The sequence below is a fragment of the Talpa europaea genome (assembly GCF_964194135.1).
Source record: "Talpa europaea genome assembly, chromosome: 15".
Classification (NCBI taxonomy): Eukaryota; Metazoa; Chordata; class Mammalia; order Eulipotyphla; family Talpidae; genus Talpa; species Talpa europaea.
The window spans coordinates 41,485,566-41,507,431 of NC_140083.1; the positions used below are offsets into that span (position 1 = coordinate 41,485,566).

At 37.1% G+C, this 21,866-nt stretch overlaps 1 protein-coding gene across 1 annotated transcript in view; it reads right to left on the minus strand.

Moving 5' to 3' along the window:
• The window catches only part of ARID2 (AT-rich interaction domain 2), a gene marked incomplete at both ends in the record, with an annotated part of 141,801 nt that overhangs the window by 18,872 nt on the left and 101,063 nt on the right, over positions 1-21,866 (minus strand). Inside the window, 6 exons of the mRNA XM_084255916.1 lie at positions 1,101-1,249; positions 8,504-11,352; positions 11,597-11,793; positions 12,307-12,441; positions 14,656-14,737; positions 21,522-21,689. Coding sequence (XP_084112042.1) covers positions 1,101-1,249; positions 8,504-11,352; positions 11,597-11,793; positions 12,307-12,441; positions 14,656-14,737; positions 21,522-21,689 — 3,580 coding nt within the window. The remainder of the gene's footprint in view (positions 1-1,100; positions 1,250-8,503; positions 11,353-11,596; positions 11,794-12,306; positions 12,442-14,655; positions 14,738-21,521; positions 21,690-21,866) is intronic.

Sequence of the window (21,866 nt, forward strand, 5' to 3'; positions counted from 1 at the left end):
CAGCTTCATAGCGCTGCACTCAATGCCTTGCACCACCAGGTCTCTGGTGAATTCTCGTACCTCCCACACCTTTGGCCTGTACCCCAGTTCTTATAATCATAAATAAAATAAATCTTAAAAAGAAAAAAAAAAGAGTAAGTGAAGGTAAAAAAGTATTTTATTTTTCTTACTCTTAGGTAGTCTACTAAAAGTTTATTCAAAATAACAGCAACTATATTTGGTGATTATAGTTTCTGGATAACTGAAATGAATGACTTTAATGCTAAGAGGGGAAAATTAATTGAAAAATTCAGAATATTCTGTTACAAGGTAATTGCGGTACCCATGAGCCAGTGTATCTTTTCAAAGTAGACTTGGTTAGAATAGCTCTAAGTATATATTTCAAACTCAAGGACACTACAAACATTTTAAAAAGAAGAACTGACATGTTAGGAGAAAATGTAATCATCCAAATGACTCAAAACCAGAGAAAGCAAAAAAGAATTACAGGAAGAAAAAAGAGAGAGAGAGTAGGGGCATAAAGGTTAAAGACAGTGCTATCAAGCTATCGCCAGCCACTGCAACATGAGTTCAATGTTGGCCAGGGCGCTGACCCACATGGTGCAGCAGACCTCTCCTGTCTCATCTGCTGCTCCCCTCAGCAGTGGATTTCAGTCAGCCTGCCTGTTCTGTTTCCCACTCTGTCTCTGGTGACTCCTCTCACCCCGAACCCCTTTGGCTTATACCCCTGTTCTATTATGTATATATAAATAAATCTTTAAAAACTATTTAAAAAAAGAAAGAGTAAATGAATAGAAAAAGTTAACTGTGACATGATAATATCTATATAAGCACTTTATATCTGAATGGTTTAAATATATTAATTCCCTATTAGCCTATCATTAGGCAATGATAGGTTACACCATCTACACCAAATTTTTAACTCAGGTACCACTGGGTCTATGTAAACATCATTCTTCACATGTATTCTTCACATGTATTTTTTGAAAGTTAGTGGTTTCAAAAGAAAAGATTCACAAAACTGTATGTGGCAGAAATTTAAATATAAAAGCATCCCAGAATGAAGAACATTTATGTATATCACATAAAATTGCTGTTACTTTTTGCAAGATTGCCAGAGACACATGAAGTTGTGTCCGGGCTTCCTCACTGGATCCACGTGCTGACTGGCCGCACTGAACGGAGAGGGCTGAGAACCAGCAGGCTGGCTCTGCACTTGCACAGCTGGCGAAGGTGGCACAGGAGTGTTCTGTGAAAAAGCACAGTGGTGAGTCTGTGAGATGACAATGAAAACCATCCTGTTTTCTAGTCTTTTAAGTTTTAAGGTGCACACTGTTTATGTGCACCTAAGGTGACACCGACATTTACAGTTTTAACAATTATTTTTAAAATTCCTTCAAAGGATAACTATTTTTACAAAAATATTTAGGGAGTCAGATTTTTCATTTCACTACACACCAGAGATAAGATCACACTGTTGTTATAAAATACACATTTTTAGAATTAAGATTTTTAGTATTAAAAATTAGGCAGGAACACATAATTATAGATTCAAGAGAGAAGTAAATCTGTTATAAATGCACCCATTTGATTTATTTATGCATGTTCTTCACAAGAACAAGTCAACAGCAAACTAGTAATTTTTCAAAATATTAATTCTGTATAATTCTTTCAAGATTGTTTAATGACTATAATGAAACTATAATAAACAGCAAAGATTTCAGCTATTCAATATAATGTAACCTTAAGCAGAATGCTGGATATATTATTTTGCAGTAAGGTATTTTAACTGACACCTTTAGTCTTTATAGTTGCTCAGTTATAGCTTGTGAAGGATAATCCATATGAAAGAATTCTAATTGTAGGTACAAGTCTCTTAAGTTATGTTATATTTTCTTCTATAACCCATCCCTTTCACTGTGGAAAACACATAAATAATTATGATGTAGTTTAAAACAATTTGAGGCAAGACATTTTCTTTGAAGCCTTAACTCAGATTTCACTCATAACATGCAAGAGAAAAATAGTACTGAAATTCCCAAAGAAATAGTAGCACAACATTTTGAAAACATTGTTTAAAATCAAGAAATTTAAACTTTGGAAAAGTATTAAATAAATTTGTTCATAGGTAAGACTGGAAATAGTTGGGTAAAACAAAGAAAAATTGCTGAAGATCTCAGATCAAAATTCCCCAAAATTAAAAAAGACAAATTGCAAATATTTAAGACTATAGCATCCAAATGAAAAAATAATAAAACACCGAATGAAAAAGTTCTTATCAGAAATGTGAAGCCATAGAACTTTTGAGTTCTAAGAAGAAAAAACTTCTTTGGGATGAGGCCAAAGTTGTTTCTATACTAAGAGTCCTTACCTTAAGATTTTACAATATTGTTAGTGAGAAAACACAGCACACAGAAGAACCCAGGCACTAGGGTCACACCGCTGTCATGGAGGGGACATGGACTTTCCTGCTTAACAGATGTGGCCTCAGAATTTTCATTCTGCCTTTTGACTAGCTGTGTGACCTGAGCAATCTACTTAAGCTCTGATTCTGTTTCCTCATCTAAAAAGGAGAGAGATTATGGAAAGACTAGAAAAAGCTATAAAGAACCTAGTTGAGATTCTCCATAAATGACAACTATTGCTATTATAATGCTGTTAGGGAAGTATAGAAGGAATATATTTTGGAGGAAAGATAATGAACTGTGTGGGGCAGTAACAAATCAATAACTACAGTATCTATCAAGACAAGTTATGCTGGAAACATGGGCCTGACAATTGTTCAACTGTGAATCCTTAAAGCCATAAAAACTGGTAGTGAGATAGCACACAGTAAACAAGGGTCAGAGAGAAAGGAAGGGGACATTACAAATCAAACTATCCAAACAATACACAAATTATTTCCTTGAAATACAAATATTGCATTAAAAATCAACGAAATTCTAGTAAGTGAAAGGATCAGCTTCAGTCAAATACAAATACTTAAGAGTGACAGGTTACAAACATCCAGACAGGGTGATTTTGTTAGAGGTATCAAATTCTCTCAGAATGCATCTGTTTCCCTACACTAATACCATTTAAATTAGGTATTTTGTTGACTATCTGGGCATATATTTATGTTTATTTTATTTGTATGAGTGCTAACAAATCTTTATCCTATTTCTTTTTTCACTGTGCACCTCTTATTGGTGTCACACAGAAAATTAAATAATGGAATCATAGGGTATTTTAACCCTTAATGCTACTGGGGTATGTAGTCAGAATGACTGAAGCTGTGGATCCTAACTTGAGTAAATTGTTCAAAAAAATTTTTTAAGACAAACAGGGAACACTGAACATGAACTGAAAGATAATATTGTAGCTGTGATTGGTACTGTGGAAATACACACACACTCTTAAATATTAGAGAAATATCTACTGTAATATTTATTGATAAAATGAAATGTTTGGGATTTCTATAAAGCACTCCGGGGGGAAATGACGGTGGCAGGGGACCAATGAAACTAAAAAGGAAAAATAGTATCTGAAGCCAGGTGTTAGATAAGTGGGGGCTTATTGGCCCAATTTTAATGTATGTTTGAAAAATTTACAAAAGGGAAACAAATGACAACTGAGTGAATTAAACAGAACTAAATATACCAGTGAAAAGAAAGAATTAAAAGTATTTACAGAATGTATCAAATAAGAAATTGCATGACTCGTATTTTCTTTGACCATAGGAGTTAATATTTTCAATTTTCCTACTATGATTAAAAGCTACACATTTCTTTTAACAAGACAAATTTTTAAAAACAGGTTGTATTATACTGAGTGTTTTCTTCCAAAATAACCAATTAACTTTTTAATTAATTATGAATTAATTAAAAGAATTATGTTTTTCCACAAAAGTTCAAAATTGTTCCTTTTAGGTTGTAATGGTTTACTTTTTAAACCTTATTGTTTACTCTGACTTATCAGATAATTGTAACTGTAACACAAAAGTTAACACAAAAGTAAGTTTAAAAGTAGTATTTTTTTGAATGATCAAGTTCTTGAGGAATATTCTACATCAATGCTCCACTCTACTGAGAAAGAAATCATATTTTATACTAGTTTGTTTTCATAGTTAGTTGATAAGCGATAACTCCAGTAGTGAATGACCAGAAAAATAAAATTACACAAAGGGTGTGAAACAATTTTGTTATTTCTTTTGTAACACCTCTGGCCTACACCCCAGCTCTTGTATACATAAATAATTAAATCTTTTTTTAAAAAAAGAACAGTGAAATGATTTCTTCTTGCTCTTGTTAAAATAATCTTCAATGGCTGTGGCGAAATGCTGCCCCCTGGAGGCTGCAAAGGAGCTTCCTGAAGTGCTGGTGGGTGCCAGCTCCTCTGTGTGCCAGACAAGAGGTGTCAACTGATCGTAAAGAGATGTGAATCAACTCCTGAAAAAACCCTAAGTCTTTAGGTAAGCATTGGTAAATAACTTTAATTTTTTTATGTGACAATCTAGTTTTGTCTCTAGTAGATATCATTCAGGAATAGTGGGAGAAGGCAGGGCTTTCAGAAACAGTATTCTATGCACTTGAACCTGCAAACAACAGTTTAAAAAGGAGCAGATATAAAGAAAGAAATTTGCCTTGAAGTGGGTACAATTTATTTTGTATTTATATAAACTACCCATCTAAATAAACTTAAATACAATATCTATGGTTATATTTAGTTTCATATATTTTTCTCCAATTGTTACTTTTTCTATCATGAAATACAGCTGATTAATGGGAGTGAGAAGAACAAAATCAAGTAAAGAAAAATAACAAAGGGAGTGAGAAGGATTACCAGTTGGCCATTCTCAGCAGCAGCAGTCACATTCCCCTGTGGACTTTCTAGCCCTAACATTCTTCAAGTCTAGATGTTCCTACTTGGGGTCCAGGTGCCTCCTTAACAACCTCTGACCCCTTGAAATGGTGGTTTGGCTGAAAAATCACATTTAAAATTCTCTCATCAGGGCCTCCCTGGTGGCGCAATGGGTTAAGATGCAACCTACGAAGCTATCTGCAGCCTCTGCAGCACGAGTTCGATCCCTGGCTGGCCAGGGAGCAACCCAACCCACATGGTGCAGCAAACCTCCTGACTCGCCTGCTGCTCCCCTCAGCAGTGTACTTCGGTCAATCTGCCTGTTCTGTTCCCCACTCTCTCTGGCGATAACTCTCACCCCCCACACCTCTGGCCTGTACCCCAGCTCTTGTATTCATAAATAAGTAAACCTTAAAAAAAAAAAAATAAATTCTCTCATCTACCCCTTTAAGGTAAAAATTCAAATAGCATGTTATATAAAAATGGTGTTAAACCAAGGTCAAAAATGAAACTTTAAAAGTATATAAAGAAGGGCCTTCCTGGTGGCGCAAGGAGTTAAGACACCTATGAAGGTGTCCGCAGCCACTGCAGCAAGAGTTCGATCCCCTGCCGGCCAGGGAGCAACACACATGGCGTAGCAGACCTCTCTTGCCTTGCCCACTGCTCCCCTCGGCAGTGTACTTTGGTCAATCTGCCTGTTCTGCTCCCCACTCTGTCTCTGGTGAATCCTCTCATCCTCAGCACCTCTGGCCTGTACCCCAGATCTTGTATGCACAAATAAATAAATCTTTAAAAAAAAAAAGTATATAAAGAAACTGAAATAATGTGGGCAGTAATGGAAGTGATTTCTATTGGCAGGCTCTTACCAAGGCCCTACATACGGTCTACCCTTCAAAGGAAACTTTTGACACCATTTAACAGCTGATCTTTTTTCAGCCTTTAGCTTTTATCATCTGTGTAAAGACAAAATACACCTGGCATCATTATTGAGCGCCTAGCTTCACAGTGGGCACTACATTACTTGTCACACATAAGAATACTGGTTTCTGACTCATTCTCAAAGACTGGATGTACGCTATGTCTCTTTCTCCTTGCCAAGTTTACATTTCTACATTTTGCCAAACAAATATATGTAGCTACTATGTTTTAAATAAACTATTCTTAAGAAGAATACATAGAAGTTTAAAACACATTTTTTTAGTTTAGGAATAAAATGTATTACTTTTACAGCTTGAATTAGATATGTTTTAAATATCTAGCTTTAGTGTTTTAAAATTATCATTTGGTGGCACATACAACCTTTAACATAAAAGTCAAATAATCAAAGTTACATATAAAGGGGTTTTCTAGAATAAATAAATTCTTTAGAATAGTGGAAACAGTTAAGAACATGAGTTCCTATTTCAGACACACACCCAGATTTCAGTACGATCACCTTGTCTCATGTCTAAAATAGCAGTAACAATTTTTACCTATTAGAGCTGCTGGAGGATTAAGTAAGAAAATGCTTTAATGCAAAGCTCTAGCACCGGAGCTAGTGTTAGTACCATTGTTCATTGTTGTTTGTTATTTAGCTATATTTAGTCAATATATTCCCACTGGAAGATTAAGGGCAAAATTTGAAGGTTGATAAAACAATTCAATGGTAACGGAGTTTTGCTCTAATTTGGCTTGGTCTATAAATATTTAGAATTACAAAAGAACTGAAGAGGAAAATAAGTAATCAACAAAAATTGAGAAATTATTATAAGAAAAATATACAAGAACCCAACTTAATGAATGTTTACTATACACCAAACATTGCATTATTAAAAAAAATTTAGTGTACTGAATAAATGTAAAGCTCACCAAAACTCAATTAGTAGTTACTGCCATGTTCACAGCACCCATTAAATGCTCACTCACTTGGGTATTTTGAAATAGTACTAAAACATAAATTAAAATATCATTTTACTCCATCCCAGAGCAGCTCTCTCCAGCATTACCCATTCACATGAAGAAAGACGCACATTAGCTGATGATTTGTTCTGAGGCAAGTGCCTCTGGCTGGCAGCTCCCGTTTGCTGCCTGCCCACATCCAGATTTCGCAGCAGTGAAAATGGCCACAGATCTACTGCCATCACCATAAGCACAGAGAAGAAAAACCAGAAGACTACTTAGCAGAGCTAGCAACAGTCACAGGAGATTCTAGCCGTATTATAGTTAGGAAGGAGAGAGCAAGGGAAAATTAATTCAACGAATAAGTGAAAGAACTGTTAAATGAACCCTGAGTTTTAGTGGAAATAGCAAAAACTGTCCTTTATGATCTTTATAAGTTGACTAGACCCTCAATTCAGTAACACTAATTCTAGAAAACACTTTTATTGACTAAGGCATGCAGCAGCGGATAGTGTTAAAAAGGTGATAGCAGAACCATGAGATACCATCTTACAACAGTGAGAATGGCACATATTAAAAAAACTAGCAACAACAAATGTTGGCGAGGGTGTGGAGAAAAAGGAACTCTTCTGCACTGTTGGTGGGAGTGCAAACTGGTCCAACCACTATGGAGAGCTGTGTGGAGATTTCTGGACCTACTAAACATAGAGCTTCCATATGATCCAGCAATTCCACTCCTAGGTATTTACCCAAAGGACACAGAAACATCAATTCCAAAGAACACCTGCACCCCTATGTTTATAGCAGCACTATTTACAATAGCTAAGCTTTGGAAACAGCCCAAATGCCCAAAAATAGATGACTGGATCAAGAAGATGTGGTACATATATACCATGGAATATTACTCAGCATTCAAAAAAGATAAGCACATGCAATTTGCAGCAACATGGATGGCGCTGGAAGGGATCATGCTCAGCGAAATAAGCCAAAAAGAAAAAGAAAAATACCGGATGGTCTCACTCATAGCAGGAATCTAGAAAACTTAAATAAGGGACCAGGAAAATGAATAACTATAAGAAAGTGAAAATCAAAATCAACAAAAAACTATGAACCAGAGACACGTTTTGGGGGGAGAGGGGCGGGAGGGGAGGGATTGGGGTCAGAATGGGGGGGTTGCAATTGTATGGGGAATATAAAAATAAAATTTATTATTTAAAAAAAAAAAGGTGATAGCAGAAAATGACAACAGAATAAGAAACACATAAATTAAGAATATCAGAAAAGCTGAACCAAACAAAAAAATAACATTTTTTAATGCATAATGACAACTAATTCAGTATATAAATATAATAGGAAGTTCTTACATGGTTCATCCTTTTAACAAAAGTACTGTGAGAAGAGCCTCAAAAACAGTAGTGTCAAAATTAAATACAGAATTTCCCCTTTTGGACCACTCTTAGCAAACACCCTCCCTGCTCCCACCAAACTCCAAGAGAGGACCAAGTTGCAGTGTTCTCCAAAAGATGTAAGACTGGCAAGTGCTTCTCTGTTCTGGGTCTACAACACAACAGAAAGATCCTTGCAATCGTATTCTAAAATGAACAATTAAAAATTCTTGAATATTTCAACCAAAAAACCCCTAGAAATATAAAAAAAGAGCATGAGACTTTGAATCCATTGGGGAGCAGACATATGACCTTTTCAAGGGCAGACATGGAAGAACATCCTTCTCCCCCCGACCATACTGATGTATCAGAATCCTTGAAAGAAGCGTGACTAGGCTTACCTGTGGGACCACGTTCTGTACGTATGTTGGGGGTTGGTGCAGCTTCTGCTGGGCAGCGCTCTCTATTGCTACTTTCGCTACAGTGCTGGGGTCTGCGCCTGCCGGTACGGCCACCATGGTTGCGCTGCAGCCAGCATTGTTGGGGTCACTGATTGTAACGATTCTGACTCCTACTTTATTTGGAATTCCTGTGACGGTTTCCCTGTCGTTATCCTCTGCTGGTCTCTTTGCAGTTTTGCATTCTGCTGTGCCATTTGTAGACCGAACATCAGACGACGGGGCAGGAGAATGGGACACTCTTGATCCTGAGTGGGAAACTGGTATGATTGGATGCCCCTGTATAACAGAGGTTGTAGAATGCGGTGAGACAACTACACTTGGGCGTTGCTGAGGCACATCTGAATTCAAACTTGAAGCTAGAGGTCCATTAGGCAAATCAGTACCACTAAATTGCTGTGCTGCCATATTTGAAGCTTCCTGTATACTGCTCATAGATGGTGAACCACCCAAAGTTAATATAGGTCCATTAGAAATTCTTTCTAGTTGATCACCTTTGGCAGTATCTTGCTGAATGGCATCTAAAGACCCTTGTGGTTCCATTGGAGATATCTCACCATTTCCTACATGATTGGAAGTTTTGTGATTTGGAATGTTTTTGCTTAAATGAGAACCATCTCCTTTATCAAAATCACAGATTCCATTAACTAGCGGTTTTTTCAAATCACTTTTGATATCCTGTGTGTCCACTTGTTCTGAGTTCTGTTTTCCAGATGCTCCATTCTCACCTAGTTCTAACGACGGCCCGTTACTGATTAGTGAGTACTGATTAGCCTCACCTTGAAGTTTCCCTGAGTTTGAAGGAGGTAGACTTGAGTCACTGTACTTTCTCCCATTTACAAGACTTCCCACCTGCATTTCATTTTCCTTTGTATCCCCATTGCTGGTGTTTGTGGTTCCTTGTCGGCAGGATGGGTTCTCCATGACTTCAATTTTACGTTCATGAACATGTAAACCTGTTGCTTCTTTTGCTTCCTCCTCCTTTTGGCAAATTATTTTATCACCTTTGAATAGGGGAGTAGCAGTAGTACACGATGATTGTCCAGCTGGAGACGCTTGAGTGGCTGGAAGTGTTTGCACCTGAAGCCCAACTCCTGCCTGCGTTCCGCTCATGGTGATTCCTGCTGGAGCAATGAGCTGAGTTGCATTTCCCTGACTCACAGTTGCAGTTGCAAAACTTGTATTTGGCACAACAGTTATGGTTACCTGGTTGCCAGAAGTCCCTTGGAAAATGGTTGCTGGGCTATTTGAGATCAGTGGGCCTGGCAATATCTGTAAGTTCGAGATGGGTACAGTTTGCACCCCCCCGGCGGGCGGCATTGCACTTTGGACCAACTGAACATTTTGCTGCCCAACCAATAGCTGCTGAGCTGGATTCTGTCCCTGCACTCCAAAACCTGCTGCTTGGTTATTAGCCACTTGGTAGACCACCTGAGGGCTAGGGGCTCTTGCATTGTTAGGGGGAGGAATCTGTGGAGCTGGGAGAATAAGCTTACCCCCTGGAGTCGAAGGCCCACGCTTTGGAAGCAGCAACTGTTTTATCAGACTCGACTCACCAGAAGCAGGCTGACCAACTCCTGCATTGGCTTGCTGTTGCTGAACTTGCATCTGTACTTGTGGTGACTGCGGAACTTGTACTTGTACCTGTTGTGGTGGGGGTGCTGGTGAATGCTGCTGCTGTTGCTGCCTTTTCACAGAAAGCATCTGACTGACAGTAGGAGGTGGTCCCTGTGATTGAGGGGTGGAAGATGATGACATGGCAGTAGGGACTTGGTTATTAGTAGCCGGGACAGGTGATGGTGAGGAAGAGGGAGTTATGTTTGTTTGTCCAGTCAGCTGAACTGTCTGACCAGTTGGAAGAGCTGCTGGATTAGCAAGAACAATTTGGTGAATGGCTGGTGCGTAAGTTTGACCTTGTTGAGCTGGTTGGCTTACAATCACTACACTTTGTTGGGCTGGCTGCTGTGGTTGTTGAATCGGCTGTTGTACCACTGTTGACGAGACTTGCTGAGAAGGGAGAGGTTTCGGTGCAATATTCTGAAACCCTACCCTTGAGGGTTGTGGGCTTGGGACACCGGCAATGGTAACCATTTGTCCTGTAGCTACCTGAAAATTCTGTACTGAAGTTGCAGAGACAATATTGGATGCAGAAGTTGTTACATATTGTGGGGGTGCTATGATAACAGTGTCTTGTGGCTGGCTACCAGCTGATGTCTGTTGAGATGAAGTTTGCACAGGCTGGGGTGATGTGGTGATTAACTGCTGACCCTGTGAAACTGTAGAAGTACATGCTGGTATGTTCTGTACCCTGCCAAATATATGACTCTGCGGGACAGCCTGCTGAATTACTGTCACAGGCGTACCGGAAGGTATCTGTCCTGGTACCACTGTATGTAATGGAGACTGTTGTGGAATTACAGATGGATGGTGAAGCAATGTCTGGGAACTGACGACTGTAACAGGCTGTGGCCCTGTACTGTGGTTCTGAACCCCAGAACTCGGTGCAGCTCCTCCTACAGCGATGCTAACAGGAACTGCTGTCTGGGGTATAGAATTCTGGATTACTGTAGCCTTAACAACTTCACAAGAAATTGGAGCTTTATTCTGGATGACAGTCACTGGAGCATTTTGCTGCTGGTGGGTATGAACTGAAGGATTTGGTGGAATTCTTGAAACAGTCTGTGCCACAGAATGAACACCTTGTACTGGAAAAGACATTTGTGTTGCAGTCAAATTTGAAGGTTGGTTGTTAATAGTCCTCTGAAAATGGTTTTGTGGTCCATGAGGGATTCCTGAAAATATGAAGGAAAAGTCACAATTCATAAAGAAATGATTCAAAAGGTATGTGCAGTAATTATTTAATGTGGAAGTTTAAAGAAATTAACAACTACCAACTTTGCACCAGAGGAATACAACAGAAGAAGAGATTGCTACTTGAATAACAAAAATTACACCTTTTAAATGTATGTGATATACATTTCCACTTAGTTTTATCACTCTAATTAACAATCTTTACAACATGAGAAAGAGTGATACCTGCAGATGAAGGACTTGAAGATACATCAGGAACAGAATCAACACGAACGACAGGAGTAGAAACTGGTTGCTGCTGATAGTACATCTGAATGGGAAGTGGTATGGCCCTCCTCTTCACTCCGACGACATGAATATGTGCCTGTCCACTATTGCTGGAATCCTCCACTCTCTTCACGGTGTGATTTGGAAAGACCGTTCTGTAAAGTACACATAGGCACTCAGTTTGGGTGACTGCACACTAGCAAAAGATGTAAAACTTGTATTACGGGTACAGCAGCAATATATTCACTACAACTTATATATGAACAAGTATGCTAAATAGTTACATTCTCAAGGGTGGGAAGCGAAGAATGAAATATAAAAGATCAATTTTTTGACTTTTAAATCATTAACATTATTGTTGGATTTTAAACGCATCCAATGCATACATAATTACAAAAAAGCTGCATGGAGGCAATACCACATTTTATGAACTCTGCAAAATATCAAAAAGCCTCGATAAATTTGAAGATAGTAATAATTACAGAGTAACATTAGAGATTAAGATGGGCAAATGTAACATCTTTAATGGATATAAGTAGGTGGGACGAAAGTAAACTAAATCTTTCCCTTCTTTTCTTTGATAAACTTCCTAATGTTCAAACACAAATACCAGCTAGAGAAAGAGGTGTTACAAGTCAGATAAATTAACTTTAAGAACTATGTCTTACCTAAGACATTTATAAAACCCAGTTGATGTTAGGATCCCACCACGAGCTAATTTACTGCAAGTTGAAAGGTACTCAGAATACATTTCTGCTCGAGAGACAGAACAATCTGGATTTACTTCAAAATGAGCATTTAACCTAAAAGAGAAAAATAAATGGCATTATAAAATACATTATAGAAGACTGCATATTTAAATATACTGAAACCCTTTTGAAGGCAGTATTATAAACTAAGAATTAGGCCTATTAATCCAATTTCACTCTTATATGTCATTAGAAAAAAACCACAGAATTTAGATCAAATAAAAAGACTATTTAATCATGCTTATTTTAGTATAAAAAGTAATCAACAACAGATATAAAAACTTCCACAAAGTGGGCGGGTTTGAGGGTGTGGGCTGTGTGCAACAAATATTCTACAGCAAATAGTTTTATTCACTAAATGTCTACTTAGGTTCCTGTTTTACAGTAATGAAAATACATCAGATGTCCCCAGTTAGGAGCTACTTCCATGTGAGATATGGAAAATGGAGGGACACTGAATTAAACTGGCTCTTATATCAAATTCTTTGAGAAAAAATTACCCCAGCTTTACAACTAGTCCCTTGAAAAAGCAATACTTCCCATGATGAACACTCACATTTTCCCATTTGGACACTTCTATTCTCAATTCATTACAAACTAATTTAAACTTCAGCTTGTCTTTGTCACAAAGTAATTTCCATCTGTAAGTTGGGAGTAGAAGCCTTATCATCCTTAAGGGTGCTTGCTGGGACTTACTATCTCCATAACATGCCAACTTAATGCTGCTTATCTTATAAAGTGAACCAAATAATAATTTAAAGTAATTGCTAAGTGATTCTCTCCTTCTCCCCACCAAGAACTGGCAGAAATATACAAAACAGAATCATAAGAACAAGTCTAGACCTAACACTCATATATTTTACAGGATGTACAAGGATGTGGCACACTTTTTGTAAGCTTCACAATCCTTTAGTACTGAATTTTCAAAAAGAAACAAAACTTTTTCTCGTTTCAAACAGAAGATATTAATTTCCCATTTCCAAATATTATTGAAGTGATTCATCAAAGTGTCAAGGCATAAAATTGTAGAACACGAGGGACAAGTCAGTAATTGGAGATATTTAAAAACCACTTAAGCAAAGTAGAAAAGTCTAGAGAGGCAGATCTTGTCCCAAGACTGCCAGCCTGTATCTATGCAGGCACCTCCTTTTCCTTAATAAACTTGCCCTTTTAAAGTTTGGGGGTTGAGGGGGAGAAAGTATAGAGAACAAAGACATGATATGCCACAGGAACACAGATATAAAAGCACCAAAAGTAAGGAATATAGGGTGACAGGAGCACAAAATGGGAGACAAATAATGTTAGAAATGGAAGACAAAGGATCAAGAAAATTTTAAAGTAATATAGCACTGGAAAGTAATCTTATATTTCACTCTGTTAATACTCTAAGAATTTAAGTTAAAATTCATAAGCAAAGTGCAGGCAGCTCTAATGACAAAATGAAATTTAAACAGGTCTAAATTTTTTTTTCAGTAAGTGGCTGAGAAATTGACTATTCAGTCTTCTCAAGAAAATGTTATTTACAAATTGTTTATTTCAAAGCAGACACATTGACTATTCTACCACATAACTTAGTTTTCCCTTACTTTTAAGAAAAGGTAAATTACCAATGACAAAGAAGTTTTGCTCTCGAAGAAAGAGAAGGGACAGTTAATAAAAAAAATATGGTTTATTTTCTTAAAGTCAGTACAATTAAATTTTAATAAAACATTAAGTAAACACATCTGTGTTTGCTTTGGCAGCAGACAGAGTAAAATTGTAACAACACAAAGAAGATTAGCATGGCCTCTGCAAAAGGATGACGTGTATATTTTTACCACACTGGAAGGGAGAAATGTTAACACTGTCAAAAAATTAACAAGGATGTAAAACAATGGTACTTCGTTAAAAAAAAAAAAAAAAAAAAAAGGGAAAAATTTAAAAAAAAGTGAATATTTTAACAAAAGCTACAATCCATCAAAGCTTATTTTCTACAAAGTCAAAGATGATATTTAACACAAATTTTACTCCAAAGTTAAATGGTGTGATTTAATTAAGTTGTAATCAGACTTTTAATTCTGAAGCTTCTAATGAGTATTTTCTTTCAAGTTATTCCAAAACATACATGAAGTGATTTTATACTGTCCTTTCTTTGTACAAATAGTATTATATTCTAACTAAAAAAAGCTATAGAACAAGACATTCTGGATGATGGCTGAAATACATTTCCTTTTCTTTTTTGCTTTATTCTTCTCAAGGATAAAGCCTTAATAGAAAGAAGCCACTTACCACTGACAAGCAAACTTCTCACTATCTATTTCCACTATTCCTGGAGGTGGAGCCACATGCTGTGCTACGACTGCTCTGGAAGCTGAACGGAAAAATACATTAGCTACACCATTTAAAAACAGTCATTCTAGGCCATATTTAATTCATGGATACTAAACCAATTAATATTCACAGTATCTTTTAAAAGGGTGTATAAACATAAAAATATACACATTTGAGAAAGAAATGTATAATGAAGTATATATTTATTTTAGCTGCTTTATATGAACTATTTTTTCACCTCACATTCATTCAGATTATAGCAATGAGTTACATAGCTAAAATAAACTCTACTTTTCTCATGGGTCAGACAATATATACTTTACCTATACTATCTTACTTAATTCTTCTGTAAGGTGGTTATAGATAAGGAAATTGAGACTCAAAGTGATTAAAATAACGAGTCCAAGATCACACAGATCAACACCATCAGTAAAAGCATCTCCCAGTTTAGTTACAGAAACATATATCAGAAAGGGTAACTTCCTTCAAAATATATAGATTAGTATTAACTCTATTAATTGTCATATAGGAAATTTCTGGGATAAAATGAACAAAAGCTGAACTAATTTCAAATTCCATATTCCAAAGTGTTTTGTATAAATTATTGTTCTGAGGAGAAAAAATTATCTGTTGTAATAAGAGTTTTAAAGTATACTTATTGTTTTAAGAGCAGCAAGATGGTTGTGCAAAACAGACAGGCTAGTAACCTAAATTCACATATAAATTTCTGATTTCACTTACAGCATATTTCAAAACAATTAAAGGCCCATGAATAAAGTAAGTCATCTATTTTCATATAATTTGAACTTATTTATATAAAAACAAATTTATTATCCTTTCTTTTTTGCTCTGTTATGTACAAAGAAACTGATGAAAACATTACATTGGAAAATATAATATAGACTTAGTCATATTATGATAATAAGTTACAAATATGAACCTTACATTTTACAGATAAAATTAAAAATAGTTTTCATCCCTGAATCAGTATTTTATAGTTTTCTAACCTATAAAGTGTACCAACTTTTTTTTAAAATGACATTTTAGCAAAAGTTCTCAGAACCCTCAAACCGAACAAATAGATTACTGAAGTACTGGGACTAGAGTTGCTCCCCAGCACAATCAAATCTGTGAATTACCTGAAGCAATCTTGACCTGGGTTGAGGCCCGAGGCTCTCATGAGATGGCAAGTCATTTAGCCGCTAAAGGAACACTTACTCTGTACCATGCCATTTACATTATTTGCTTTAATTTTATTTATAGGTCTAAATTTAATTATCCCCATTTTTCAGGTGAAAAGAACTAAGTTCCCAGAGAAACACATGATGGAGATAGCTAGCTGAGTGGGCTGGAAAGCTCTTTTAGGGGTACTGGAGTTGAATGCAGGTCTGTCATATTTCTCGGTGCATACTGAGGTATGCCACTTCTTAACAGTACATAATGATCAACCAAAGTTAATTTCCTGGAGGAATCGCAGCTTGTATTTTCTCCTCCTAATTGATGACTCTGTTCTAGAAAATACATTTCCAGGCCCTGAACCTATGTAGAAATCTTCTTCCCTTTTCTTAATCAACTGTGCCATGATCTAGTATACCACATTCAGAATGAAATCTGAATCAATCAACAATCAACTACATAAAACAATATAGAAATTGTCTTGAAATTATGAGAGACTTTACAAACAATTCATAAAGAGTAACATGCAGCCACACTAAATTATGAATATAAACTAGAAATATACAATTATTATAGTAGTGGCTACAAACTAAGAAGCATTGCCTTTAGGATACCCAGAGACATTCCGAAGAATACAAAAGGCACTTACATTCAAAAGAAAATAATTTCTAGATACTCAACTTTTGCTATATCCCTTTCTTTAACTGCTTTGCGTGAGCTTATCACCCTCTCTTTGATAACTGCTCTTCATACATTTTTAACTCTCACCCTTTCTTTATCACATGGCAGGATTATGCTTGAACACCTGACTCTGGAGCCAAAGAGGCAAGTTCCAGAGTTCCACTGCTCACTAGCTGGGTAACCACGGGCGAGTTACTTAACCTGTCTGTCTATAAAATAGGGAAACTTCACACATGAGGAGAGCAGTATATATTTAAGATACTTAATGTCTGGCACAAAGGAAGTTCTACACAAATGTGAGCCATCATCATCATTATTGTTGCTGCCATTATTATGTAAAAGCCTTTGGAGCACCAAAGGAAGACTCAGAAATATTAGTGTCCACAAAGACTATCTTAACTAAGGTTTATCCAAATTTTGTACATTATAGTAAATGGCAATGTCAGGCATTAGAATGGAGTATTCTGACCCTTTGGAGCATTCTGAATTCAGATTTATTACAGAATGATAACAATTTCTGCTTAATGTCCTTTTCAACTCTCTCTCTCAAATACTGTCAAAGAGTACATTACATCTCAGACAGAATCTTGTGCTAAGTAAAGCACAGAGATTGTTTTAAAGAAATATTAAAGGTGGTGGCATCTATTCCATTCAGATGGGCAACTCATGGTAAGTTTAACTATGTCAGAATTTGAAAATAAGGAATGTCACAGGAACACATATTAACATTGAAAAATAAAGGTTTTTTTCCTTAGAAACAAAGTAAGGCTGATTAAGGAAGATACTTTTGATAATAAAAACTTTATCAGTCACGTGACAGACATTTTCCACACTTGAATGAGCTAAATAGGCTTGCAGAGTGGAGATTTTGAAAAAAATTTATTAAAAGCATTTCATCAAAAAATACTTTACTGGGGCCTCCCTGTGGCACAGCCAGTTGAGCGCTGCTCTGTGAAGATGCCGCAGCCTCTGCAGTGCGGGTTCGATTTCCGGCCGGCCAGGAAGATTCCCACATGGCGCGACAGACCTCTCCTGCCTTCCCCACTGCTCCCCTCAGCGGTGTATTTCAGTCAATCTGCCTGTTCTGCTCCCTGCTCTGTCTCGGGTGAATTCTCTCGCCCTCCTGCGCCTCTAGCCTGTACCCCAGTCCTTGTGTAAATAAATAAAATATTAAAAAATACTTTATTGGTTTTGAAATGAGAAAGTATTTCAATATTCCTAAACCAGTGTGCCCCAAAGGATAGTCTCCTGACCCGCAGCATCCATTAACTTATGGGAACTTCACAGAAACAAAAATTACTAGGTGCTCCCTGGAGCCCACCAGAGGACTCTGATACACTCTAAAGTTTGAGAACCACTGTGCTTCTATTTCTTGAATGTATAACATGAATCTAAAGAAAAAGGATAGTAAGTATAAAGTAGTCACATCTTGCTAGTATCTTCTGATATATTTTCAGTAAACTTAAAATGCTCTAATAACTCAGCAACAAATACTTTCTCACGTTGAGTGTTTAACATGGAGCACATTAAGTAGTAAATATAATTTTAAAGAAGTTTAAAGAATTTATGTTCTATCTTTTCTATTCATTGTTACAGATTGGAATTTCCAAAAAGGAAAAAAAGAAAAAAGTGATGAACCCAATTTTAATCTAGAAATAAGAAATCATCATTTGAGATATAATGGATTAACACTAACCAGAGAAGAAGGAAAAGCTTCATCTATCTCACTGAGAGATATACTTCCAATAATTTTACTTTTTATTTAATAATTATTTGCAGGGCCTCCCTGGTGGCGCAGCAGTTGAGCCCTGGCCTGCGAAGCTGTCCACAGCCTTTGCAGCGCTGGTTTGATCCTCGGCCCCAGTGAGGGGTTGTGCAGACCTCTCCTGCTGCGCCCGCTGCTCCCCTCAGCAGTGTATTTCGTCAGTCTGCCTGTTCTGTTCCCTGCTTTGGCTCTGGTGAATTCTCTCACCCTCCCGCGCTTCTGACTGTACCCAGTGCTTGTATAAATAAATAAATAAATCTTTAAAAAAAAATTATAGTTGCAAAAATTTATAATGTATTCACTATTGTTTGATGTACTGTTTATTACTAAAACTCATAATAAAATTAATTCTTAAACACCTAGAGCTTTAGAAAGTAACAGGGAATTGAAAAACTAAGTTTAAAATGTCTACACTGAAAGGGTAATGAACATGAGTTCAAGGATCAAGTGGAATAATTATAAGATTTTAAAATGGATGATGGTATCAAAATTCCACTTGACACAAAATGTGTAACTTATGTTTTAAAATGTGAATTTAATATGCATAAAACATATTTATGACTTTTAAATTATGATGAACTAATTTAGATGTCAATCTAAAAATGGGTGAAAGATTATACAAGTTTTCATAATTAAGGAAAGTGAGCAAAAAGTTTGAAGATGCCCATTTCATATGAAAGCAAAATGGGGCCTCCCTGGTGGCGCAGGGGTTAAGTCTCTTAACCCCTTGATAGCACTATCAAGCTATTACCAACCACCACGGCCTGAGTTCGACCCCCGGCCAGGGGGGCACATAGCACAGCAGACCTCTCCTGACTCACCCACTGCTCCCCTCAGCAGTGTGTTTAGGTCAGTCCGCCTATTCTGTGCCCCACTCTGCCTCTGGTGAATCCTCTCACTCCTTCACCCCACACCTCTAGCCTATACCCCAGTTCTTGTATGCATAAATAAATCTTTTTTTTAAAGATTTATTTATTTATTTATACAAGCACTATTCTTCAAATGACCCTTTTAGTTCGGTATATCACTGACAACTTACTAATTCCTTACTAATTCAACTTACTAATTTTGTTAGATACAGATTCTCTATGGCATCCAATTAATTCATCTTCAGTTTCTCCTTTGAAAATAGGAACATAACCTCAACACCCCACTTAAACTGGAAAGTTTCACTTCTTTGTGTGGTTGAGAAATTGTTACTATTCTGACCATTGATACCCCAAAATGCATGGCTCTGTAATATTTATTGATGTGGGTGAAAGATCATTGCATAGAATAGTAGTCAAAATTATGCATTTTTTCATATCTTCAATTATTTGTCCAAGTTTTGTTAGTTCAATTCAAATAAGTTAAATGCACATATGACACAACTTCAGAACATTATGCCAATCCATTAGATATGTGATACATGTTACATACTTTGCATAAAGTATATGATTTTGATACTGAGAGTAGAAGAGAGAATGGGACCATGATTAAAGCAATGAAGGAGAAAATAGCCACAATATATGAAGAGAGTGGGAACTGAGTCCTAAGCATGGGCAATGAAAGAGGACAGACTATTTAGGAAGACTCTACAAGTTTTGGTGATTAAATGTATGTGGCAGCTAAAAGATTAAGGAGAAAGAGATTTTTATTTTAAAGGTAGTGAGGGAGGTTGAGAAAGACCTGAGTATATTTCTAGGCTGAAAGGAAGAAGCAACTAAACAAAGATACATAATACACAGGAATGAAGAGATGGGTAAGACTGATATTCAGAGCACAGATTCAAAGCAAGTTAACATCTTTCTGAGACACGGGGAAATTGAAGGAAAATAAGTTCAGATCCTAATGAGTTTGTAAGCGCAGGGGCAAGAAGCTGATGAAATTCATGCCACATAACCTCCACATTAAATGCAAAGGTCAATTGAGAAAATGATCATCCGCCATTAGAAAGATACAAGAAAAAGAAATATCTTGGGAATGGCAGTAGGTGGAAGAGCAGGTGAGGTAAAAGGTGGATTTTTTTATTTACTACAAATGAAGGCAGAGAAAGCAATCTACAAAAAGTTAGGCATGCTAAAATATAATGACTGATGAGTTAGGAGTAAGAAATCTAAGAACTGAAGACAATGCTGGCATTAGAAAGGCCTGAATCCTAACTGAAGATATTTTAGTACAACAGAATTGACCAAAGGAACCCCACGAAGGTGCTCGATGCAAGTGAACAAGCTTATATATATGTTCTTAGGGCCTGATCCTAGGCTCAGATTCTGTGGTGTTTGGTTCAAGATTTAAAGAATTATGTAGGGCCTCCCAGGTGGCGCAGCGGGTGGAGCGCAACACTGTGGAACTGTCTGCAGCCTCTGCAGTGCAGGTTTGATTCCCAGCCGGCCAGGGAGCAACCCACATGGCGTGGCAGACCTCTCCTGTCTCGCCCGCTGCTCCCCTCAGCAGTGTATTTCAGTTAGTCTGCCTGTTCTGTTCCCTGCTCTGTCTCTGGTGAATCCTCTCACTCTCCTGCACCTTTGGCCTGTACCCTAGCTCTTGTATAAATAAATCTTTAAAATAAATAAATAAATAAAGTATTATGTATTCTGAAGATCACCTTAGAATTGTAAGCTAATATGACTGATCTGTTCCTGGTATATCAATTTCAAATGAGCAAAATCACAAATAAGAAGCTCACTGGGGAGCTGCTTACTGATTTCACATACTATGCTCCCCTCATCCCTCTCCACTTCACCCTGCTATTACACCATCCTTCCTCTTTTCTACCCTTGACCCTGCTTCTCCTTTACAATCTCAAAGAAAGTGCATACTCAAGTTCTCCTTTAGTCTACTATAAAATATCAGTTCCCTGTAAAAGCATATTTAAATCTATCCTCAGGGCCTTAGGGCAGTGGGTTGAAAAAGCGCTGTGAAGCTCCACAACCTCTGCAGCATGCGTTTGATTCCTGGCATGCCAGGGAGATTTCCACATGGCGCGGCAGACCTCTCCTGCCGCGCCCGCTGCTCCCCTCAGCAGTGCTTTTGGTATGTCTGCTTGTTCTGCTCCCCAACTCTGTCTCTGGTGAATCCTCTCACCCTCCTGCGCCTCTGGCCTGTACCCCAGCTATTGTATAAATAAAAAATAAATCGTAAAAAAAAAAAATATCTATCCTTAATATTCAATCTTGTACATTAATAGCCAAACTGAAAAAGATTATGTAGAAACACTAACCTGGGGCAGATGCTACATGCGTCTGGGTTTGGACTTGCTCTACAGCTTGTGGCCTAATTTCAGATAAAATCTGATGACTGGAACTTGGATGTTCGACGAGTTTCACTGCAGCTAAAGCATCGGGGCCAAACATCTGAATATCCATAGAAACCAGACACACTAACATATCTATAATGAATTGAAAATTAAGTTGTTAATATATATATATAGCATATAAAAACAATATCTCTGGGGAAAAAATGCTATACAAAATACTGCTTCTCAAATTGTAAGTCCAAGCATCACTGTACATAAGAATTATTTGTAGATCTTTAAAAAAGATTTATAGGCTCAATGTCTGAAAAC